The sequence below is a fragment of the Pundamilia nyererei genome, unplaced genomic scaffold (genome assembly GCF_000239375.1).
Source record: "Pundamilia nyererei isolate P.nyererei 1_Seehausen unplaced genomic scaffold, PunNye1.0 scaffold00004, whole genome shotgun sequence".
Classification (NCBI taxonomy): domain Eukaryota; kingdom Metazoa; phylum Chordata; class Actinopteri; order Cichliformes; family Cichlidae; genus Pundamilia; species Pundamilia nyererei.
In genome coordinates this window covers 1,801,584-1,821,688 of record NW_005187405.1, presented here as the reverse complement: position 1 = coordinate 1,821,688, position 20,105 = coordinate 1,801,584, and the positions used below count along the sequence as shown (strand labels likewise).

The window sequence follows — 20,105 nt, the reverse complement described above, 5'->3', positions numbered from 1 at the left end:
ATCATAGCACAGACAGATAACATGCCATAATAGGACTGCTAGTGGAGATACTGTAGTAGGTAGATACCTTATCAGTGAAAACAAACACAGCTCATATCTCTCATAAGGACACCTCACCAAGGTCAGGGAGATAAACTCTTATCTATTTTTAAACAAACAAAAAGTAAAATAAAGTGTGTTTTTTTTTTTTGGTTTTTTTTAAGCATGAAAATAAATAATTGCTACGTCATCTACACAGGACATCGAAATAAAGTCGGGCTGAATTCATAGATATTTTTAGAGCAGAATTCAAACCCACAGGTCTTTGTTGTTGTTTTTATAATGAACATTCTTTATTGATCTGTTCCAACAATGTGTAGCTCGGGGTGTCATCAAAAACTAAAGTGACAGTATTACTAGCTGCTGTGGTATTTGTAGTATGAGCAGTGGGATAGTCGCAGTAGTGTAGTACTTTTACTAACCGCAGTAACAGGAGTCTCAGAGCTGGCACAGGTTGATAGCTAAACCAATTTACCGGCCGCACCTTCTTTATTCAAAGCGCGCGCTGTTTCGTTTCATTTTCCGACACTTGTAGCTACACGTCTGAGCGCGAGCGCTGCGTCTTGCTCGCTCACTGTACTGACGTCAAACCAGCATGGCGGTCAAGGTGACTTGTGGTTCGCTCTCCTAGCGTTTTTCAAACCTCTACTTTGCCGTGTTTGCATGTTTTCTGTTCGTTTTCTTGTGTAGGAGCTATCGAAGCTAGCCTTTCTGCTCCCTTCCGGGTTGGCTGTCTCGGGCTCGGTGTATACCGACGCTGTAGCATCCCTGCTAGCTGCCGCACAGCGGAGGCTGGCCTTGACGAGACATCCACGAAGCCCGGAATTAGCGAAGCAATGCTATACAGCTATCGGACTACTATTACTGCAGTGATTAAACAAAATCTCTACCGCTAGCTGAACTCCAATCTTTTCACAGCAGTCAACTCTTAGTTTGCTCTCATCTTGTTGCTCGTTTTAAACTATAACAATGAAACTGTTTGTGTCCTTTTCACATCAGTAGAGTGTGCTTGCTAGCTGGCTACCGGATAACGGTAGTTTTGATTTTTGTAGAAGGGCTTGGCTTGTTGGCTGGTGGGCTTTCCTACATGGCTCAACTTAAATGTACGCCACGTCGCAGTTCTTAGCTTTTATGTATTTGCCGCAGTGGGTCGGTTGTCCTTCACGGCAGTGGACGCTTTCAAGGAGACATCACCCCCTAAAGCTTTTTTTTCTTGCTCGCTTTGCTTCTTGCTATGTCCAACTCTCCGCTTGCAAAACTTGCTTTTGCTTTGTTGGTGTTTTAAAAGCACTTTCGAAAATGTCATCGTTATTTTGGTGTGTGCTGTTTTAGGTGCAATCTACCAAACGCGGGGACCCAAGTGAGCTTAAAGCAATCTTCCAGCAGGTAAGCGCTAACAAAAATAGTATGTCATCTTATGCATAACTGCATATTAACTCGATATATCTGTTAAACAACTGTGTTGTTGCGTGGGGGGTAGTCTGAACTGGGTTTTTTTTTTGGTGAATGAGCTTGTAAAGTTGTGTCATGAGGTTTAAGTTACAGCATAAGCCGGGGTGTATCTGAATGGCACATTCATTAGTTAGCCAAACAGAGCTTTATTTTTCCTCACTGAAGTTAAAGCATAAAGTCAGTTGTAACTTATTCTTGTTTGGTCACTAACAGCGGATGTGAGTGGTTGATACAGCGTTGCAAAAGTGTAATATGTTTTTTTTCCTCAGCTGTCTGCTCGTATTATCAATATCTGTCACGCTGTCATACTCGGTGGTTGCTCTCCGACCCTGGTTACCTCATTTAAGCGATCAGGCTGAATTTAGTTGCATGTCCGAGGATACTGGTCCATGTTTGACCGTGTGATGTAATGAGAGACTGTGGTAACAGCAGACTTTGCTAACCTTCAGCTTTCCTGCGTGGAGAGTGTGTGACCTGCTGCGTGGTTGTCCTGCCGGTCAGCAGTTTTTAGCACACTGACAATACAGAAGGTCAAATAACTTGGAAACTCCTGCCAAGAAACATTAGTCCACGTGTGCCTGCTGGTGCTTGTGGAAATGTGTCTCTGACATGTCATGTTGTAGCTGCATGATTCGTGACCTTGGTGGTTCAGGTGCAGCATAAATAGTCATTACAGTTTGGTAAGATGCCAACAAGTGATGCAGGGTGGTTAACTTGATAGCTTTTATTAATGATCTGCAACTGTAACAAAGTTTGTGTAGTTTCCTGCTGTATAATATTTGCATCTCATGACTTGTGATTTTAATTTGAGGTAAACAGTATACAGTGTGTTACTGTCGTTTTCCACTGCTAGTGTCCCTGTGAGCTCCTGGGAGGAGACACCAATTCCTTTGGTTTTGTATGAAGGGCGTGTATATAATTTAAAAAGGGAAAAAAAAACACCAAATGAAAACACGTGGTGCTATCCACTGTGACAACCCTTTGTGAAAGTAATCACTGTCATGCTCCACTTTTGTCTCCAAGCACTGTGGGCACACAGGTCTTTGGTTAGGGTTAAAAAGCTGTAATGTCAAGTGTCATACTGGTGGATTGGGTGAACTTATGAATCAAAATGGCAATACCTGTATTTGTTTAGCATGTCTTTTAAGGCATCCAAGATGATGGTATGTTCTTTCTCCTCTCAGTATGCCAGTGTAGAGGGCAAGGATGGAGAGAGGTTCATGTCCCCAGGAGACTTTGTCCAGAGGTATCTAGGACTACATACACAGATTCACCACAACCCCAAAACTGTTCAGCTCATCGCTGCTGTGGCTGACACCACAAAGGACGGGTATGTACTGACAAAAACACTGCATACACAAGCTCTCAGTTTATCAGCACTAATTGACAATTTATTGAGACATGTCTGATTGCTATTACAGCTACTTTAGATAAGATAAAATACACAGTGGGGGGAAAAAAACCCTCTGAAAAGTGTATCGCTTTATTCAGAAATGAAAGATGGTGTTTCTGTCAGTCATCGGCTTACCTTCTAATTCATACAGAAACATAGTGACCGTGGTTTTTTTTTTGTTTTGTTTGTTTGTTTGTTTATTTGTTTTTTAATAGGGGTGATAAAACTGAGAAAATGTATTGTTCCTTGAACTAGTATTGCGTGAGCTCGCCTTTGCGTCATTCCACAGTCTTTAATCTCTTAATGATGCCTTTAAATGTTAAACCTTCTTTTTTCCCTCTCTCTCTAAAACCCACACACCCTTTGCAGGCTGATTTCATTCCAGGAGTTTCTTGCATTTGAATCTGTGTTGTGTGCACCGGACGCTCTCTTCATAGTAGCTTTTCAGCTGTTTGACAAGTCTGGAACTGGAGACATTTCCTTTGGTATGTGTGCATTTATGCCTTATTTCACTTAATATGTGTAAAGACTGAGCTTCATGCAGTTTCAGAATGTTACAGCATGGAGTTTATTGCGCTACACTGAATTCATTCCTGTTTGTCAGCAAAGAAATTTTCATGCTTTGCTGCAGTGTAGAAGTAATTTCCCAACATGACATTGTTAATCAGATTATTCCTTAGGCTTAAGCATTACAAATGGATGAGTTTATATAATTGTTCCCATGCTGTCTCCCTTCTTTCCAATGCCACACACGCAAAACTCTGTTGTAGAAATGAAATGCTTTAACCTCAAAGTTTTTTAATGTGTATCTGTGCTGCAGAAAATGTGCAGGACATCTTCAGCCAGACCACAGTGCACCACCATATTCCTTTCAACTGGAACTGTGAGTTCATCCGTCTGCACTTTGGACACGACCGCAAGAAACACCTCAACTACCTCGAGTTCACCCAATTCCTGCAGGTATATTGGGGGCCTTTTATGCTTTCGTTTCTTTGTTTCACTTTTCCTTTCTCAACATATTGTGTGACTGACTTTATTTACATTATTTACACACTGTCTTGCGATGTCTTTTTTTAGGAGCTGCAGTTGGAGCATGCACGCCAGGCATTTGCCCAAAAGGACAAAGGCAAGAATGGTGTCATCTCTGCCCTGGACTTCAGTGACATTATGTCCACTATCAGACACCACGTGCTCACCCCTTTTGTGGAGGAGAACCTTGTCTCGGTGAGTGTTGCGGCTCTTCAGACTGGTATTGTAACCTGAGTTTGAAATGGGATTAACGTGATGTAAATCAAAAGCTTAATCTTTGCTGAAGTTTTGATCACTCACAAGTAGAAGTGTAACCTGATGTGAGGTACTGAAATTTACAACCTCAGCAGAGGTGAATCCTGTTTAGCTTCTCATCTGGGGTTATTAGCATTAAAGGATAATGTGGTTATTTTGAACATGACCCTGATGTTTTTAAATGATCTTTTAAAAGCATCACACTCAGGCTGAGTGTTCTCTTAGTGATCGGTGCTTTCAGACCTTCCCACTTTGAAGCATAACCTTTTTGGCCTAAAAGCGTCAGAAGTTCCCAATTTTTACAATATGTCAGTTATTTTAAAGTTGATCCTGTGACCTCATGAAGAGATTATTTTTAAAAGAAAAAACTTGCTGATGAAGCCGTACCTGATGTGCATTGCCTTTCTTCTTTCTGCCAGGCTGCCGGAGGAAGTACCTCTCACATGGTCAGCTTCTCTTACTTCAATGCCTTCAATTCTCTCCTGAACAACATGGAGCTTATTCGCAAGATTTACAGCACACTGGCTGGCACGCGGAAGGACACGCTCGTGACCAAAGGTGCACATATCGTTACATTACTGTGACGTTGTGGCTTTCTGTTTCAAATGACATGTTTCATGGTTGACAGTCATAAATGCTGATGTTTAACTGAAGTGTTTCTTCCTGACCTCTCTGATCTTCAGAGGAGTTTGTTCATGCAGCCAACAAGTTTGGTCAGATCACTCCTATGGAAATTGACATCCTTTATCAGTTATCAGGCCTGCACTCTCCCTCTGGGTAAAGACACACTCATGCCCAAATTCTTACATTCAGTATGCATTTGACTGATATTTGCATACAATGCTGATAATGGGGAAATGACCATGTTTTTCAGGCGCCTGAACCTTGCTGACATTGACAGGATAGCTCCACTAGAGGAGGGGTGCCTGCCCTATCACCTGGCTGAAAGCCAGAAACGGGTAGGATGCTTGTAACAGGCTGGCGACACATCCTGTTATTAATAACTGATCTAAAACCATAACAAGATTTTACTGTGTGTAAATATTTTCAAACCTCAATTTAATACAGTATGAAAAACAATTTAGATGATGTTATTTGTGTTTTTCATCAGGCCCACGGAGATACTTCGAGGTCTGTGTGGCTCCAAATTGCAGAGTCCGCCTACAGGTTCACCCTGGGCTCCATTGCTGGAGGTGATCTCAACAGTGCTCTCAAACAGACACATACCAAAAACCTGTTATCTCATTTAGTGGATTCTAATCAGTCTGACTTTGTGTGTGTTTTTTGTTTTTAATAGCCACGGGGGCAACAGCTGTGTACCCCATTGATTTGGTAAAGACTCGTATGCAGAATCAGAGGTCCACCGGATCCTTTGTTGGCGAGTTGATGTACAAGAACAGCTTTGACTGTGCTAAGAAGGTGCTGCGCTACGAGGGCTTCTTTGGCTTCTATAGAGGTAAGCTCACCTCCTGCCTGTTTTGTCCTCCTGTCTCTACACAGAACGTCATACGTTTCTCAACTTCTGTTATTTTCTTATCTGCAACACCCAATTTATCTTGCTAAAAAATCAGTGTAAATACTTTTATGTATTTTTTCACATTTCTGTTTGCCCAGTATTGCTAATGAAAGGAGGGTCTTGTAACCCAATCTCTCATAATGCCCCACAGGTCTGGTTCCTCAGCTCATAGGTGTGGCACCAGAGAAGGCTATCAAACTTACAGTGAGTACTCATAAAAGGCTTTTTATGACCAAACGGGTCCAGGGTCTCCTTCAGGGTAACTACCAAGTAGGGTGCTCCACCCTGCGAGAATGAAACGCCTTCAAGAGCTATTTGTATTTGCATTTCCAAACCCTTTGTGATTTCTGTCTACTTTAGTTGCTGTGGGGTTTTGTTTTGTTTTTGTTTTTTTAATCCAATTTTGGTTTCATCATGTTCTCTCCACATTGCTTCACTGTAGTTTGGAAACCTCTAGGTAGTTAAGAGGAAGTCTTACTGAATGTTTTTCCATTTCCTGTGTCACACTCAGGGTTAAAAAGCCTGGACTTCACTTTTGGTACATTTCTGTGTTTAATGTTTAGAGCCGTCTTTCTATTTTTAGCTGTTTGTGCAGCCAGTGTCAAAGTCCTTCTGTGCTAATATTTACATGTCCTTTTTTTCCCTTTTTATATTTTTTGAAAACGTCCGTTATTTTTGAGGCACTATGTCAAGATCAATCACAGTTACATCACTCAGTATTTCCTAATATGCTGGAGAGTACCTGAACTAAAGCAAGATCTTAAAGGATTCACAGCAGGGTTGTAGGAACTCAGATTATTGTTAGCAGTTGTAGTACAGAGAAACCAGATAATGGGGGACTTCCTCTGTAAGTGTTGAGATAAGGTTCTTGTAGTATAACAATACACTGGCTTAAGTAAACATCACTAAATACAAAAACGCTGCAAAAGCGCACACAAAACACAATGGAAATGGAAAAGTGTTTTCCGTAACTTTTCCGTCACGTTACCGTCTCCCCAAAAACATTTCTGTTGTGTCTTTTTCTGTTTGTTGGTGTTTCCTTAAGTTGCTGTGGGTTTGACCTCTCAGGGCCACCATATAAAGATGCCTGTACAGCATTTCAACAGTAGGGGCATTATGTTGAGGCAGCTCCACAAAAGTAAGATTAAGCTGATTGAGTTTGACTTTTTTTTGTGTTTTTTGTCCCACAGGTGAATGACTTTGTAAGAGATAAGTTTACCGAAAAAGATGACACAATTCCTCTCTTCGCTGAGATTATGGCGGGTGGCTGTGTAAGTACTGAGTGCCAGACTTTCTCTCTTTTCCTCTTTTTAATGAATGAATGTGTGAATGAATCAAAGAGTACTCAGTAAGAAAATGTGGATAGTCACTTAAGAGTGTGTGCAGTAACATGCATGGAGTCCTCTCATTTGCTGCATTAAGTTGCCTGCCGAGTCCGACTTGCGTTACTAACAGTGGATGCACTGCTAATTTGCTCCCAGAGTGAACCGAATGTCCAATGCAACATGTTCTTTTTCTGTTTTTGTTTTTGATAGCGTTGTTCATCTTTACACACATTGGCCCAGCACTCCTTACCGTCCGAGGAAATGGCAAAGTAATTGATCGATCAGGATGTAATTGTTACTTTTGATACTTTTTCATGAGAAAAAAAAAACTTGGTTCCCATCCCTGAGCTGCATACATGTGAGATGCAGAAGCAGATTTAAAATTGCAAGCGTGGAAAAGTCATCCGTTGCCTTCTTTCCTTGTGTATTTAGGCTGGAGCCTCTCAGGTGATCTTTACCAACCCTCTGGAGATTGTGAAGATCCGCCTGCAGGTTGCAGGTGAGATCACCACTGGACCTCGAGTCAGTGCACTGAATGTGGTCCGTGACCTGGGCTTCTTCGGTCTCTATAAGGTAACATTCTTTGAAACGTATGAAACCCTCTCCAGGTTGTAAGACCAGTCTGTAATCATGAGAGTAGCAGTACAAACGGTATTCTTTCCTCCTTGGTGGAGAAATAAATTCTTTCACTTAAAGCTTCTCGTATCTATGGACACTTGCCATCTTTACATCTGGTTTTCACTGTTGCATTTTTCTGTCTTTAATGTGTCTTTTTAGGGTGCTAAAGCTTGTTTTTTAAGGGACATCCCCTTCTCAGCCATCTATTTCCCTGTGTACGCCCACACAAAGACTCAACTAGCTGATGAACAAGGCAGGCTGGGACCTTTGCAGCTTCTCAGTGCTGGAGCAATCGCAGGTGATTATAATTCACAACATGAAGTCAGTCAGTGCTCCGTATTAGCATGCCATCTGATCTGTGCTACAATTTATAAAGAAAACCATGAGAGAAATATGTGCATACTGTTTTTCACTGCCACTTAAAGCACAAAAACCACATTTTCCATTAGCTTCATGACTCCCTGTAACTGTTTTCCAGGTATTCCTGCTGCCTCCCTTGTGACACCTGCTGATGTCATTAAGACACGTCTACAAGTTGCGGCAAGGGCAGGGCAGACCACCTACTCTGGAGTCATCGATTGCTTCAAGAAGATTTTGAGAGAGGAAGGTTTCAGAGCTTTGTGGAAGGGAGCTGGAGGTGTGTGGCTGTGTATCACTGGACAAGTAGATGCGCTGTGTCTCTGATTGTTTTGGTGTTTTTTTTCAGTTAAACTAACCTAAACTGTTTGGGGGTTTTTTGTTTTGTTTTTCTTTTCTCCAGCTCGTATGTGCCGATCTTCTCCTCAGTTTGGTGTGACTCTGGTAACTTATGAACTCTTGCAACGGTGGTTCTACGTTGACTTTGGCGGACAGTAAGTTCTTTTTTTTTCTTTTAAATATGTGTGTCCAGCTAAGTCTTCTTCTTCTTCTTCTGTTTTGTATCCATATAAGTATTTGAAAAAATATGTTTGGAAAGTTGTCAGCGCTCCTGTGATGAGAGAGAACAGTGTGCTGTAGCACAGTAACATTGCTATATTACAAAGCATTGTAACACATGTCAGTATAAAAGAGACTTACAGTGGTGCCACAAAGTATTTGGATACATTAGGTATAAATTATCAGAGGAGACGGCATTTATTTGAAATGAGGATATCACAAGCACAGTTGTGAAAGGGGGGTTCCAATATTTGAAAACATTTTGAGTCATGTTTCATGTCAATCTTGTAATTTGCTGCTCTTTAAAGGCCTTAAATCAACCACTTTCCTTTGTGGTCTAAGTTTTCTTTACTGCACTCTTTTACCCTATTTGATCTCTTTAGTGATGTTTTTGCCATGTTTTGCTCCCTTATGCAGTTACATTTTTTTACAAATTCCCTCAGAAAAAACAAAGTGGCACTTAGTCAACCGCTTTGGGGTTGATTAAGGGAGGCCGTCTCATTTAAAAACAGACCTTTTGAAGTCCATTAAAGTAGTTATTATGGATGGTTCAACCATAAAAAATACATTTTGATGCCTACAAAGTTACTAAACAACTTTGGTTGTGAAATGACTCGTCATGTCCTCTCCTCTCTGCAGTCGTCCAGCTGGATCCAAACCCAAACCCAAGTCTCGAATCTCAGAGCTTCCTCCCATCAATGTGGACCACATTGGAGGTTACCACCTGGCTGCAGCTACCTTTGCTGGGGTGGAGAATAAATTTGGACTCCACCTTCCCAAATTCAAGTCGTCCGGTGTGGCTTCCATACATCACCCAGCTCAAGCACCGTAGAGGTCTCGATATCCATATCATTTCATCATCCCTCTCCACCATTACCAGGAGCCAGACACTCAGATAGACACACAAATGAAGCACACACTCCACAAAAAGAGGTCACTGACTTAGGAACAAACACCACTGGCCTATTACTCTCTTCGGGGTAAAAGGTGTGCTTCAGTGGCCACTAGCCAGCCATAGAGGTGGAGAGCTGCCTGCAGCTGTACAACAGAGCAGACAGCGATGGGGACCAGAATCTCTGACTGTGTTCAATCTTCAGTGGCTGTATGCTCCTGGCAGCTTCATCTTTTCTCTTCTTCTCAAAACGGAGCCTTGGGCACTCCTCTGTCTGTCATGATATGATTTTCATTTTGTTTTCTGTCTGATACTCAGTATGAGCAGGACTTCTCTTCTTGGACAGAGGGTATAGGAAATATTAGATTGATCTGCACGGTATGTGGGGCTTCACTGTCAACCTGTCCTCATTCAGGAGGTTTGATACTGTACATATTGTATAACTGTACTGACCAGATGTTACGAGAGAGCTCCATAACATTCAGTCAACAGAACAGTTCAGTAACTGTAATGTTATGGCACTGTGGGGCTTTGGGCCCTCGCCTCTGAGAATCACTCTTACTGATGTACAGAACTTTTCAAGTGTTTTCTTGATTTAAAAAGAAGAATCATGAGCAGAGAATTAGTTCTTAATAAATTAAGTGTATCTCATTTGAGTCATTGTATTTTAATGAAATAAATAATCCATATGGTTTTAATTTTACCAGTATGTCTCAAATTTTATTCCAATGGGAAAGTGCAACCATCCATTGTATCAGGAACAGAAATGGAGAAGAATACAGTACAAGTAGTGTAAGCAGAGCACTTGTCTTATTTTACATCAGGTGTGGTTGCGTCAGTGTGCTTTAAGCTTTGTTTTTTGTTTTAAATGTTAACTTTGTGAGGCAGGATGTTGAATCCATCAATCATGGAAGGAATGAAGAACAGGATGGACAAAAAGCGAAATAAAGGACTCCCATTTTGTGGTTAAGTTAGTTTCCAACTTTTGCTTCATGCCTTCATCTAAAACTTCATTTAGTTTTTCTGGCTCCTCTTAAAGAGGATGTGTCGGGGAACTGTTTCCAATAACATTAACCTTTGGTACAGGAAAAACGCATCCCCTTTTCACTGTACTAGTGTCAATAAATTCAAGCAAAGTAGAGTAGCATATTTTTGCTTATTAAGAAGCTTGTAGTGCTAATTTCAAGATTGTACAATTCAAACTTTTAGTACAAAGCAGCATCTTTAAAATAATACACACAATATTTAAATAAGTACAACCACCGTGATAAATATTAAATATTGTAGTGGTTAAAATGTAAGAATGACACGCTTCTGCACAGGCCAGGTATCTATGTGTGTGAGTGCATTAGCTGTTTTAGTGCTTCTCAGAATAAAAGGGTGTTTTCAGTCTTTTCAAAATTTGCCAGCTGTGCACAAGCGTGTCTGGGAAAACATGTAAAAACACTCAAATGGTAATAAAAAGGTGCAAGTACAAAGGTTTGCATATTTAAAAAAAGAGCCGAGTCTGTTGAGGCCTCAGGAGAAGAGCAGTTTCTGGAGCCCTGAGGATGTTATCAAAGCTAGAAGTTCAGAGTGGACAGCCACATCTACGCTGAAAATCACTTTCCTCTATTCCTCTAAGCTTTCAACAACTTACTCTGGTTTTTGTGCTACTACTACACCTGACATTCATTGCTCCTACAAATGTACTCTAAAACTCTGAAAGAGACATTCAAAAACACATCTAAAGCTGCCACTTCTATCCATTCTAGCTCTGCACATCTCCTCAGGCCAAATGTAGAATGTGGAGAAGCTGGCAACCAGAGAGAGGCGAGCGCAGCTCCTCTGGCAGTACTGTGTAATGTACTATAGGTGTAGCGGACTGGAGAGAATTGTATGAGTGGTTGTGTGTGAGGGTGGGTGGGGTTTGCAACATCATGCATTGGCCAGTTCCTCAGCTTCATCTCTGTTTTCATTGATCTCAGCCAGCGTCCTGACGAAGCGGGTCCACTCATCCGCTTTGGGAACACAGATTTGCTGCAGGAAGACAGATGCATGTAAACGGAGGGGTTTGAGGGGGGGATATGTGGCATTACATGAAAACACAAAAGGAGCTGACATCTCACCTCGCCAACATCATAGACCTGAACCTGTCCCTCTGAGTCCCCAGTGGCAATCTCCTTTCCAGTGTGAGACCATCTGACACGGTTCAGTGCCGGAGCCCCATCCACATACACACTAGCAGTTGGAACCTAAAATACACACAAGAGCTTACCGAGAAGCAGATGCATACCTGCTCGGGTACGCTTTGGATTCTCTGTCAAATCCGAAGTCAATTCTGTAACTCATGTAAAAAATTGGGCATACTTCGGTATCATTGTTGAGGTTCCACAAGTCCAGACGTCCAGCTAGGTCCACACAAGCAAACAGGGCAGGGTGTGTTGGAGACCACATCGCATCGTAGACGTAGTCACAACTGTCCTCAAAAGAGTATAGTGGACGGGTACTCTACAAGGGAAAGCGTGGGTGGAAGTGGCAGAGAGAAACAATAGATTTATGTCTGGAAACTGTTCTAATCTTGACTCATGCTAAAAGTGACTGATTCAGTCTCACCTTAGTGCTCCAGAGTTTGACGGTCCAGTCAAACGAGGACGAGATGAAGAGGTGAGAGAAATCGACAGGTCCTCCAGCACTGTGGCAGCTCAGTCCAGTAACCGGACCATGGTGGCCTTCAAACACTTCAGTGATGCCTGCCTTACTGTAACACACACAGGACAGCTCTGCTACCTTACCTTTTAACCCCAACATTGAGAGCTTTAACACTCTCACTTAAATGGGTACAGAGACTTTATATTTTATTATAGTAGAAATACAGGCATTTTACAGGGTCTTACCTGCCATGGCGACAGGCGGTGTAGACAGAGCCGTCTTCGCTCCCTACCACAAAATTGTTAACGTCACCCAGAGGAAACGCCATGGAGGTGACAGCCACCGCTTTGCTCTGTTTGAACACCAGCTCCAGACTGTCCTGCAGGGAATTTGCACAAAGTCTCAGACAAAACAGCTCATATTTACGTCTGTGTTCATTGTGGCAGCAAAAAAGGTCATTGATGTTATGTCTGCATGTCTGTACATGCGTCCATACATCTCGTGTACCTGTGGCTGGGAGAGCATGTCCAGGCTCCAGGAGCACATCTTGCCATCAGTGGAAATGCTGATCAGGTTGTTGGCATTTTGGGTTCCCACCACATTCACGCAGTAGACTGGGTGCTGCACACAGTGGTGCACAGTTCATAGATTAAAAAGATGCAGGAAAAGAAAAGTGTGTGTAGACAATGAAAGATTGTGTGGTCCAGTGCATTACTGTGTGTGCAGCTGCAGACAGGGGAGTCCTCTGCACAGGGGTGCGCTTGTTGCTCCTGTTGTCCCACAATACTATCTGTCCCGAGTATGTCCCACCCACCACAAGGTTGGGGTGAAACTTTGCAAAGCCAGCTGACATCACTTCAGACTGGGGAGAGACAACAGTAATGTTTTAAGTATTTCTTATTCCAAGTGGAAAGAAGGGAAGCTTTCTGTACTTGAAATGCGTCTTTTACCTGGCAGTGGAAGATGTATTCAGGGGTGGGCTTCTTATATTTCATGTTCCAGACCAGTGCCACACCATCAGGCTCATGTGGAGCGTCCTCATTGTTGTTATATGAGGCCACCAGCAGCTCTGGATACTAAGAGAAACATAGCAGTCATTAGTAAGAGCAGACAGGGAGCAATGGTGCCTAGTAAGATTCATTCAGTAGCACTAATCTAATTAGTAGTCAGTCACTATACACATAATTACAGTTCCTGAATTTTAGTTAGCTGTTACTTGTTAGATGTGAACCTCTGCGTGTGTGCCCGAATAACCCTGAATTCCCACTGAGGGTGCTGTTATGGACACATGAGCCTTCCTACCTGAGGAGACCAGTCGAGACAGGTGACCACTCTGTTTTTAGTCCAACGCTCATCTGCAAACTGTCTGTTCAGAACCAGCTTTGCCCCAGCCTGCAAGTCACTGAAAAGGGACACGAGGAAATGAAATCACTTCATTTCTATTTACAGCATTGACACTTTCTTCTGTCATGTGCCTCACCCCTCCTTGTCCTCTAGATCTCTGCCGCTGTAGTCGAAGCAGACATCCACATGCTCAGCCAGAGCTCTCTCCACAATTCTGCTGCCGCGCTCAAAAAATGATAAGAAATCATCCGAGTGAAGCAACTGCAGCTTCTCCTCCTCGGTCAGCTCCTTGGGGGCGTCTATGCGGAAATAAAGGAAGAGGAGTAAATGCTGATCATTAATGCAGATGTCTTATTTGCCATTTTAAATTTGTTAGGAAATACTGGAAAGAGTAGAAAAAGCCACTAAAACCCATAAAAGTTTAACTCTTTCCCCCCATAAGGACGATATCTGATGACGTTCCCTGTACACATGATCATATCTCAACAAAGATTTGGCTTGATGATCATTTCCAGGTTTTCCAGGGATAGCTGCATAGGCAGAGACCACCCTCAATAACTTCTAATGCAAACTCAGTCGTTTTGTTCTATAAGCAGACCTGATATATGACAGAAACTGCTCAGTTCAGAAAAGAGCTTCAAGGGTTATGTCCAGTAGGCTTTGTATTTTTTCCATTAGCAGCGTTAACAGCCAGCTCACACAAAGTTTACATTCTACAAATGTCTTTCCTTACCTTCCTGCTGCTGTTCACCCTGCTCATCTTTGTCCTCCTGGTTGTCCTCTGCTGGTGGAGGAGCAGTTATCTCCTCATCCTCTTCCTCATCTGCAAAACACAGATTCACATTCTTTTTTTTCTCCCACCACTCACTTTTGATTTAGCTGGGGTGAAAGTTTGGGAAAGTGTTTCTTTACCTGCTTTTTGATCGGTGTGTGTCATTGCCTCCGTGGGTGTCTGCGTTTCTTTGGAGTAGGACACCATTTCCTTTGGCAGAAAGTCCACCTGGGTCACTTTGGACATGCCTAGCCTCACGGCTCCACGTCTGCACGTACATTGCGGAAATAAGCAGATGCACGCACGGGTTTGCAGTATGAAACAAAAGTGAATGCCAATTTTTTTCATGTACAGACATAAATAGTGATATATGCATGGACATATTTGGACAAATCTAAGATGAAACCACAACAAAAAGCACAATAAAAGTTGGAAGACAAGCTAAAGGAGAGAGGAGGTGCAGTACCCCATCAGCTCAGAGTCGGAGTGGAGTTGCAGAGTAGAGGGGTCAGGATCCCAATGCAATGTCCTTATACAGCCAAACCACCAGATATCGTTAGTAAGTGACAGAGAGAGAAAGGAGCAGGAAAACCGGAGAATGAAACAAAACACAGAAGACAGACAAAAGGTGAGCCATATAAGAGATGTTAAAGATGGGAGATATGGCAAAAGGAAAGCAAGAAAGACAGAGAAAAGTGCGTGTTAATTAAGAAACATCAGCGTGCTGGTGAAAAGGCAAAGAGCAGACAGGTCAGAATTCATCAAAGTAGAATAAACTTGTTAATACACACACCCACACACACACTTAGCATGCACTTAATGCACACTTAACTGACTAAATCACATAAGAAAGAATGAGAATAAGCAACCAATCCCCATCTCTCTCGCTCTCTCTGACCTTGGTCCTGCGTTTCCATCGCCAGAATCTTGACTTCCTGCATCGCTGCCGACAGATTTGTTGGAGGGAGACATTGGGGCAGGGACTAGGTAGTGAAACAGACATGTATCTTCTGTTACTACCCTCAGGGGCTGAGCTGTGAAAGTGTGTGTGTGTGTGTGTGTGTGTGTGTGTGTGTGTGTGTGTGTGTGTTTGTCAGAGTGTGAGTGACAGGTGGGCGAGTGAGGGAGACAGCAAGTGAGTAAGTGAGTGAACGAGGGAAGGGAGGGAGGTACAGAAGAAGTGTGTGAATGAGTGGGTGAATGCATGCAGTAAAGAGGACAAAACACAAAAGGACAGACAAAAGGGGAGAGAAGAGAGAATGAAAATAAATGGCAGGCAGGTTTTAGGTGTCATGCGCAAAACATGTAAAAACATCCACATATTGTGTTATGGAGAAAGCCATGAGTGTGAGTCCGAGCCAGAACCAGAGAGCTTAGAGAGAACTTTGGAAACGCTGCAAATCCATCAAGCACATGAGCACAAAGTTATGGCAGATAAGTGGAGGTGAATGTTAAAAAACAGGAGCATGGTGGCAGCACGCGTTTACCGTGGGGTACGTCGGGGGTGATGCCAACGCTCTGCAGCAGAGCCTCAGCCTCCCTCCTCTTCCTCTCCAGGTCTGAATCTTCATGGCCGGCTGAAGATCCACCCATTGCCTCACCCCCACGTTTAGAGTCTCCCTACAAAGCGCGGCACACAAACAACTTCAGTCTCTCAGTCTGACTGCTGCACTGCCTTTCTACAAAATTTATGTAATAGTTGCTATTACACACATCCTTCTTTTTCTTCTCTTCCTCTTTTCTTTTCTTCTCCTCTCGAATCTGGGCGATCCGTTGTTTCTTCCTTTCCAGCTCAGCCTTGAGTTCACTCTTGTCAGACATGCTGCAGGATGGAGCAGGTCGTTACCACATAACAAATTACTGGTCCACAAATATGAGTCCAGTCGTTTTACCTACTTGTGAACAGCAGACCTTCACTAGTTTAAAGAGGGTTTGAATGGGGTTACCACTAAGCTCTGACCTTAGTATGAAGACAGAAGCCAGGAAAAGAAATATTCTAGTAATGTGATACTAAGCTTGTGGAAAAATATATGAACAACTACTTTAATAGCCAATTACTCTACCTGTCATTTTTCAAGCAAAGAAATCCTAAAACTGTCCCAAATTTCCAGACTCTCAAATGTGAAGATTTACTGCTATTTTTCTAGTATGTTGATACACAAAACTTTCTGACACATTTCGTTTTAAAATTGAATTAAAGTGTTTGTAAATGACATTTAATCCATTTTCCCTGAAACTGTTAAACATTCACTCAAAGAACTTGTTCATGAAGTTTTATTGGTAGTCCATATTATGAGCAAGTATTAGCTATTTGCTGGTATCAGTATTTATACCAGCTCATAAATTAAAATTTAAAAAGTAAAGATGAGACAGTAGAAACACCCTTCAACCGTGTTATGAGTCTTGATGTTGCACAGTTTGTCAACTAGTGGGCACTCTGTATCTCCTCCGTTGGCCACAAAACAACCAGCAGTCTCAACAACCAGCTGATCTGAGCACAGTATAAATGCCGAGCATAAAGGAGTACATTAACAAACAAAACAACAACAACAACAACAAAAAACTATACATAAAATTTTTTAGGGAAATCTGTCTATGTTACCTGTTTATGGAAGGAAAAAAGATTGGGCGATTGTATCATAATTTTGGAATTCTAAATCACCAAATATCTATACTGGCCTTAAGAAACCATGTTGTTAACAATTTTTCATGTTTTTTTTCTTAACATTTTTTTACATGAACCCTATCATACTATTACATGCCAATTACAGGTATTGCGCACGCTAGTTATATTGTTAACAAATATAATGAAAGCACTCCTATCTTCCATTGTTTACACAAATAAAATTAAGTTAATTTAAGCTTCCCCTCTGACTTAGAAACTTAACCACGGAGTGCATCAGTTTGGCTGTTTGAACTGAGATTTAAAGTAGCCGTGGGCCAATCACACTGCTAACATGTGAACACCCGCCAGTTGCTGATAACAATGTTCTCTTTATCTCTTTTCTCCATAATGTTACAGTCGAGCGTGACTATTTCATAAATAGAGAAACAAAACAAAATGCACAGATTATGCATTATCATCCCTTCAGTCAAAACTCATCCAAGAAATAATGGGTTGTTTTTTTTTAGTTTTCATTTATAAGCCTGTGAAAAGTCAGAGCTAGCAGCGTTTTAAATAATAACCTGCACACAAAACCTCCACACTGTGTCCTAATCCAAAGACATGGATTTCTTTGGTGACCACAGCCGAGATGCTCATCACTACTCCACCCAATGTCATAACTGCAGAATAAAACACAAAATTAGCTGCTGCGCATCTTTTTTCTTAATCCTCGTCGCGTAACTTGGATTATTTTTCAGTGTGTTAAGAGTTTACATGTAGCCCACCGTTTGTCAAACGCGTTTCTAATGTAATAAACAGCTGCGATGTCAGCACAGGCGGCTAGCTGTGCTAGCATGCTAATCTCCATGGCAGCCGGCGGGCCCGCTGTTACAATAAACCGACTAACGGAAACGTCCCGCAAACCAGCGGCCGAGCTTTTCTGCTTTAATGCCCCCGCACGCGTGTCTAATTACATAGTTATAAGAGTATAATAACGCACCTGCTATCAGAAGTCAAATTTACGTAGACAGACAACAACAGAACCCAGTTTGTTGGACGTTAACTGTGAAGGGAGATGATGGAGACGGGGGGGGGACTGATGATGCTGGAAGAGACAGCGCTTGGCTGCACTTAGCTCTTCTTCGGACACAAAGCTGTTAAAAAGCAACAGCATTACCGCCTCCTGCTGGCAGAGTCCCCATATAACCGTCTCTTATTTATATTTATATGGTTATATGGTTAGGAGTATAGTTTTTTAAAAATATTTTTTATGCATCACTGTTGTTATTCACAAAGGCCTATAAAACAAGAACATATAACACAATAAAAGTCATAAAAGATACACACAGTGCTACAGTCTATAAAAAACAAACTTCCCTATAAAAACATATCATCTGCCAGCGCTAATAGATTTTTTAAATAAGCAAAGTCTTACTTATTAACTACTAACCAAACATGCTCACCTGCCACTGAACCTCAGAGTTCTTGTCTAATCTTTTGTCTAATCGTCATAAGTACAGCTGTGAATACTGAACCAACAAGACCTGGTTCCACCTTGATAAAGGCTTGATAAAGAATTAAAATGAATAAAATATTAAAGCGGCAGGTATTTGGTGACCATAGAGTTTTTGTGATTGGCTGTTGGCTTCAGTGTGTAGCATATTTGTATAGGCCAAATGCTCTCCTCAGATGAGCCAGATGTTTAAATTTACAGTGATTGATTAGTATTTGCTTTATTGCAACCTTCATGTGCTTTCTTTGCATTTTTCTCAGGATCTATCAGCCAAGCCCTGTGTTTGTCATTTCAGCAGCAGAGTAAATTCTATCCCTCAAACTAGTAGAGAAGTTTGTGATCAAATGGTGCAAGAAGGAGACAGTGAGTCTGACGGTTTGTGACATCTGGCCAATGGTGAACATCATGCTCTAAATGCAAGGGTAAAGGTACTATTATATTATTATAATAGTACCTTTTAATAGTACCATACTAGTACCATTATTGTATCATATACTTAAGAGTCTACCCGAACACTCAGACAAAGCTCCATGCAACATAAATCAGTCTGTTTTGCAGAGGGTGTAAGCTGGGCAGGAAACATGTATTTTTTAACTAAACAAGATGGTTCAGATGTAAGAAAAAGCAGTGGCTGCTTACTGCAGAGTCACTGGCCTAATCCATCTTCACCTTAGTGTCCTGCCCTGCCCCCACCCTTTCTCTAACTTTAATGCCCCTTAGGCACCTTAATTCTTCCCACTACTTGAAGGATTTTACACGCAGTATAACACAGCACAATCCACTCTGTACCTTTTACTTCAAGTCAAACAGTTTCATTGCACAACTTCAGCACTTTCTTCAAGGTATCATGTGTTTAAGGTTATTGTGGAAATTACACATTGTCTCTGGAGCTCTCTACTGGACATAAGAGGATCAGTTCCCAACTACACTAGTCCAAAACCTGGCATAAATGGGGATAAAGCACCCAATGTAATGTGCCATATTTTTCGTACTTTGAGGCCAGCTTGACTGTAATCATTACCAAATTTTCTGATGCAGGAAGAAATTTGCAACCGTTGAATAAAATAAAAAATCTTGCACCAATGACCCCCCACACTCACCATTACTCAGCCCACATAGAGCTAAAAAAAATACTGTTCAGGGGTGGTTATAAATTACTTACCAGAATAGGACTGTGTTCAGTACACAGATCTTTTAAGCCTTTCTATAGTAAATCAGTGAATATCTAAGCTGATTAGATTGTCATAGTTACAGTATGCCCTGCATAGATCCAGACAGTCACTACCACATTAGTCACATGCCAGCAACAGTCTTGATAATTAAGCATATCAACATGATGTAAGAATAAATTTATATTGTTAGAGAATGAAAAGGCGAGGTCTAAAGATAATACCAGTGATGTCTGTGTTGTATAATGTACTGGTCCTTGTGACTCATCATGGTAACCTATCTTACTGGGAGGGTTTTACACTGTGACAATGCTTTATTTACTTGAGTAAGAGGGTAAGTAGGAAATTGTGTAAGAATATAACCAGGGTAGTATGACAGTGCAGATCAAACTTAAGCAAAACAAAGAATAAAATTTTCGCCTGCTAATTTGTGAATAGCAAAGAAAACACAGATATTCATATAAAACTGTCAAAGTCATTGGAGAGAGGTGTAGATAAATAGCTGAAGTTACAGAAGGAGGTGGGAGAGATAAGAAGCAGGAACTCTAATCGGAAAGAACAAGAGAACACTTGTAGGCTGAGAACAGGACACATTCATTTACACAGAACATTTTTTACTGCAGGAAAGCATCCTACT

The 20,105-nt window shown here is 41.7% G+C and overlaps 2 protein-coding genes across 8 annotated transcripts; one reads left to right on the top strand and one right to left on the bottom strand.

The window, feature by feature from the left end:
* The first annotated feature begins 504 nt into the window (after nucleotides 1–504).
* Nucleotides 505–10,132, top strand: LOC102200989 (calcium-binding mitochondrial carrier protein Aralar1-like). Its single transcript, XM_005721095.2, has 18 exons — nucleotides 505–646; nucleotides 1,372–1,425; nucleotides 2,676–2,821; nucleotides 3,254–3,369; nucleotides 3,705–3,844; nucleotides 3,962–4,108; nucleotides 4,588–4,726; nucleotides 4,852–4,945; nucleotides 5,043–5,127; nucleotides 5,280–5,361; nucleotides 5,466–5,624; nucleotides 5,836–5,888; nucleotides 6,875–6,955; nucleotides 7,442–7,582; nucleotides 7,787–7,925; nucleotides 8,106–8,264; nucleotides 8,388–8,478; nucleotides 9,182–10,132. The coding sequence occupies exons 1-18, from the start codon at nucleotides 635–637 to the stop codon at nucleotides 9,372–9,374; spliced, it is 2,031 nt and encodes a 676-aa protein (XP_005721152.1). The 5' UTR covers nucleotides 505–634; the 3' UTR covers nucleotides 9,375–10,132.
* On the bottom strand, nucleotides 10,127–18,293 carry LOC102201271 (cytoplasmic dynein 1 intermediate chain 2-like). 7 transcript variants are annotated; one of them, XM_013912267.1, is made up of 18 exons: nucleotides 17,572–17,674; nucleotides 17,368–17,466; nucleotides 15,895–16,003; nucleotides 15,669–15,801; nucleotides 15,080–15,215; nucleotides 14,648–14,710; nucleotides 14,322–14,449; nucleotides 14,143–14,232; nucleotides 13,546–13,708; nucleotides 13,368–13,467; nucleotides 13,016–13,141; nucleotides 12,781–12,927; nucleotides 12,573–12,686; nucleotides 12,311–12,444; nucleotides 12,030–12,174; nucleotides 11,784–11,924; nucleotides 11,543–11,668; nucleotides 10,127–11,453 (listed from the first exon to the last, which is right to left on the bottom strand). In XM_013912267.1, exons 1-18 carry the CDS (start codon nucleotides 17,652–17,654, stop codon nucleotides 11,352–11,354), a joined length of 2,139 nt encoding a protein of 712 aa, XP_013767721.1. In that variant the 5' UTR covers nucleotides 17,655–17,674; the 3' UTR covers nucleotides 10,127–11,351. The 7 variants fall into 7 exon arrangements, with proteins under 7 accessions (XP_013767721.1, XP_013767724.1, XP_005721157.1 ...); XM_013912270.1 differs by having other exon boundaries at nucleotides 15,080–15,164; nucleotides 17,572–17,672; XM_005721100.1 differs by lacking the exons at nucleotides 17,368–17,466; nucleotides 17,572–17,674 and adding an exon at nucleotides 18,250–18,293.
* Between the last annotated feature and the right edge of the window lie 1,812 nt (nucleotides 18,294–20,105).